The sequence below is a fragment of the Puma concolor genome, chromosome E4 (assembly GCF_028749965.1).
Source record: "Puma concolor isolate L17-30 chromosome E4, mPumCon1.1.hap2, whole genome shotgun sequence".
NCBI classification, from domain to species: Eukaryota; Metazoa; Chordata; class Mammalia; order Carnivora; family Felidae; genus Puma; species Puma concolor.
This window is the reverse complement of record NC_141683.1, coordinates 704,051-707,500: the sequence shown is the minus strand read 5'-3', so window position 1 is coordinate 707,500 and position 3,450 is coordinate 704,051. Positions and strand designations below refer to the sequence as shown.

Genomic DNA, 3,450 nt, shown 5'->3' with positions numbered 1-3,450 from the left:
CCTCCCCCCGCCGGCCGCCCCCGCCCTCCAGGTGCGCGCGAAGACCTTACCCGGCACGGGACAGCCCCCGGGGGTCAGGGCGGCCCCTGGCGCGGCCAGCAGGGCGGTGAGCAGCGCGCAGCGCAGGGCCAGCATGCTTCCTCCGCGGCTGACGCGCCGAGGTCCCGGGGCGGCGGGGCCGGGCGGCCGGGCGGCCGGGCGGCGGGGCGGGGCGGGGCGGGGCGCGCGGTGGGGCGGGCTCAGGCCCCGAGCGCGGCCGCCGTCCCCCGGGTCCCCGCGCTCTCCCGGCCCGGGCTCCGCGGCAGCGTGACTTCCCGCTCGCACATGACTCAGCCGCCGACCGTGCCGGGCGCGAAGGAAAGCCCTGGCGGAGCGGGAGCGGGAGCGTCCCCGCCGGCCCGGGGCGCTGTTGCGAAAGCCGAGCGCGCGCGCCGCCCGTCGGGGAGCCGCTTCCGGCCGCGAGCGCCGCACCTGGGCCGCGAGCACCTCGCCTGGGCCGCGGGCGCCGCCCCAACCTCCCCAGGGCCCCCTGTCGCGCGCGGTTTCGACTTTTGGTGAGGAGACCGGGACCGGGACTTTGCCGTGAAAGGAGCACCTGGACGAGGCGAAGGGACTGAGCGTGCCGGTGATGCCGTTTCACGGCCCCGGGTGGCCCCCTTGGAATCACCTGGGGAGCCCTCATAACCACCCTCAGAGATTCCGATTTGACGGATCTGGGATGAGGCTTGGGCGACCGAACCCCGCATTCTCTTACTGCCCCCTCCCGCCCCGAGCGTGCAGTCCGGGCTTTGGAGGCAAGCACCGCAGCCCCCGGCCGGGCAGACCTCCCCCTACTGTTTCTGCCACTGCTGTTCCCACTCTGGGTTTTCATTGTCCTCATCCGTCAGACACAGATAAGAGCGGCTAGCCTGGTCAGGGAGATTGTGAAGATCCCAGATGATGTCTGCACATCTGGACAGGTCTGGGCCATAGGTGATCAGAGATGTCAGAACCTGCACATCCGCCCTCCTGATCTGACGGAAACTGGTACTTGACTTTCAGGAGCAACCGCAAAGAGCTCTTGAAAGGCCTCACCAGTTTTCCCCAGGGAGCCTGAAGCTGCCAGGGTGGCCTCAGAGCTCAGCTTGAGGGGGGTGGGTGGGGGTGGAAATCCTGAAATAAGGTCTAGGCTGAGAAGTTTCTGGACAACCAGCAACAACATGCTAATTAGAATGTGCGTTTCCGCTTTGGGCTTCAGGCTGGTCCTAACCCAAATCAAGGTCATGGGACAGCTGGAATGGGCCTGTGCTGACAGGAGCTCCCAAGTGGATAGGATCTGACAGGAAGGGACAGAGCTCCTGAAATGCAACCTGCCAGACCCCATGCATCTAGGTCTCTCTGTGGGAACCACCCATCTGCAGGACCAGCTCTCACCAGGAGGGAGCCACGGACAGAGGACAAGGACACTCCGGCACACGCAGGCACTCCAGGACAGGCAGGCTGGGGACAGTGGAAGAGTAGGCGCTGGCACTGGGGATGCCCTTTTTTTGGGCCCCCAGCCCCCTGTCCCCAACCAGGGCGTGTTCCTGCAGTCAGTCACCCTTTGTCTCCCCAGGGAAGCTAAGGGCTGGATCACTTTTATCGGACGCTTCCTGCCTGCCAGCCCCCTCTCACCTTGGACCCGGAAGCTAACCTCTTAAAGTTTGCCACCAACAGGGCTCCATTAGAGACCTCCCAGAATAAATACACGGATTGTTTTGAATCCAAAAGGTACTCATTCACGTCTGTTCCTCCTCCCTTGGGCCTCAAGAGGTAGAATGGTTCCCCAAAGGGGCCGGCCAGTCAAGACCCCTAGACCCTAACTCAAAGAGGGTGTGTTTTCTCTTTTCAATTGCCCCACCCCCACCCCTCAGGCTTGGGCTGAAGTTGACTGGGAGAGTTCAAACAATACCCTTTGTTCTCTGTCACCTATAGAGGCTATGACCCTAAGTGCTGGGTGGGTTGGGCTGACAAGCAGACCCCTCCTCTGGCCTCTGGCCCTAACACATCAATAACTGCCAGAAAGTGCCCTTTATTTCCCCGAAACCTTCCCCTCCCTTTCTTGTCAGCCTGGGAGGAGGCTGACTGTGTGGCCAGCTGAGGTATCATACAGGGTCCCTCTGATCAGCAGAACTCAGTGTCCCAGGCCAGTGGCACCCCCTAGAGTCAAGCCCCAGACAGGGCCCGGTGCCCTCAGCCTTCCTGGGGACACCTGTCCACTTTCACCATCAGGGGGTGCGGCATCCCCGGTCTGGTTCACCCCACGCACCACCTGCAGCAGAGTTCTGCCTTCTGCTGACTCACCAGCTGAGTTTACCCCCAGAGAAGGGATTTCTAGCACCGTCGTCACAAGGGGGTTATAACGTCTCCCCTTCTGGTAACATCTACAGAATGTCGGGATTTTGTAACCCTTCAGAAGCAACATAGTTAAAATTAAATATAGACTTATCATATGACCTAAGCTCGTGATTTGGGGCTTACATACAAAAGAATTGAAAGCAGGGACTTGAACAGATATTTGCGCCCATGTTCATGGCAGGATTGTTCACAATGGCCAAGCAGTGGAAACAACCCAAGTGCCCAGCCACGGATGACCGGATAAACAAAATCCGCGATCTCTATACAAGCGAATATTATTCAGTCTTAAAAAGGGAGGCAGTTCTGACACACGCTCGAACATGAATGAACTTTGAAGACATTGTGCTGAGAGAAATAAGTCAGACACAGGACAAACACTAAATGACTTCACTTGCATAAAGAAGCCGGAGTGGTTAACTCATAGCGACAGAGTCCGGCAGTGGCCACCAGAGATTGGAAACAAGAACGGCATTATTGTGGGATGTGCGTGGAGCTTTACTTTTGCAAAATGAAAAGCGTTATAGACACGGGTGGTGGTGATGGCCGCACAGCAGTGTGAGTGTGCACGCTGGACTGTGCACTTAAACGTGGTTCAGACGGGAGCTTCCGGGCTGGTGGCGTGGTGGGGGTGGGGGTGGGGGTGGGGGGAGGGGCACCCGGAGGGCTGGGAAGTCCACGCCCGCCCCTCTTCTATCTGACTTCTCAGTTACATCCTTTTAAAATGAACCCGTGGCCTTGCGGCAGATTTGTAGCATGTGGCATCCAGAAATCACTGTAATTGTGACAGTATCTCATGCAACTGTGGAAGAGTATTCTCTGTTCAAGGATTTAAAAACACTTTTCTAATGTTTTTAGGACTCCCTTTGTGTTACTGAAGGTTCATTTTTCTAGATCATTCCTAATTTTCTTTTTTTTTTTTTAATTTTTTTTTCAACGTTTTTATTTATTTATGGGACAGACAGAGACAGAGCACGAACGGGGGAGGGGCAGAGAGAGAGGGAGACACAGAATCGGAAACAGGCTCCAGGCTCCGAGCCATCAGCCCAGAGCCTGACGCGGGGCTCGAACTCACGG

At 58.1% G+C, this 3,450-nt stretch overlaps 1 protein-coding gene across 1 annotated transcript in view; it reads right to left on the bottom strand.

The window, feature by feature from the left end:
• Positions 1-1,201, bottom strand: part of IL6R (interleukin 6 receptor) — a 40,857-nt gene extending 39,656 nt beyond the window's left edge. Inside the window, exons 1-3 of the mRNA XM_086694556.1 lie at positions 1,075-1,201; positions 835-961; positions 51-595 (exon numbers count right to left, since the gene is read on the bottom strand). Coding sequence (XP_086550682.1) covers positions 51-595; positions 835-961; positions 1,075-1,201 — 799 coding nt within the window. The remainder of the gene's footprint in view (positions 1-50; positions 596-834; positions 962-1,074) is intronic.
• Positions 1,202-3,450: the final 2,249 nt, after the last annotated feature.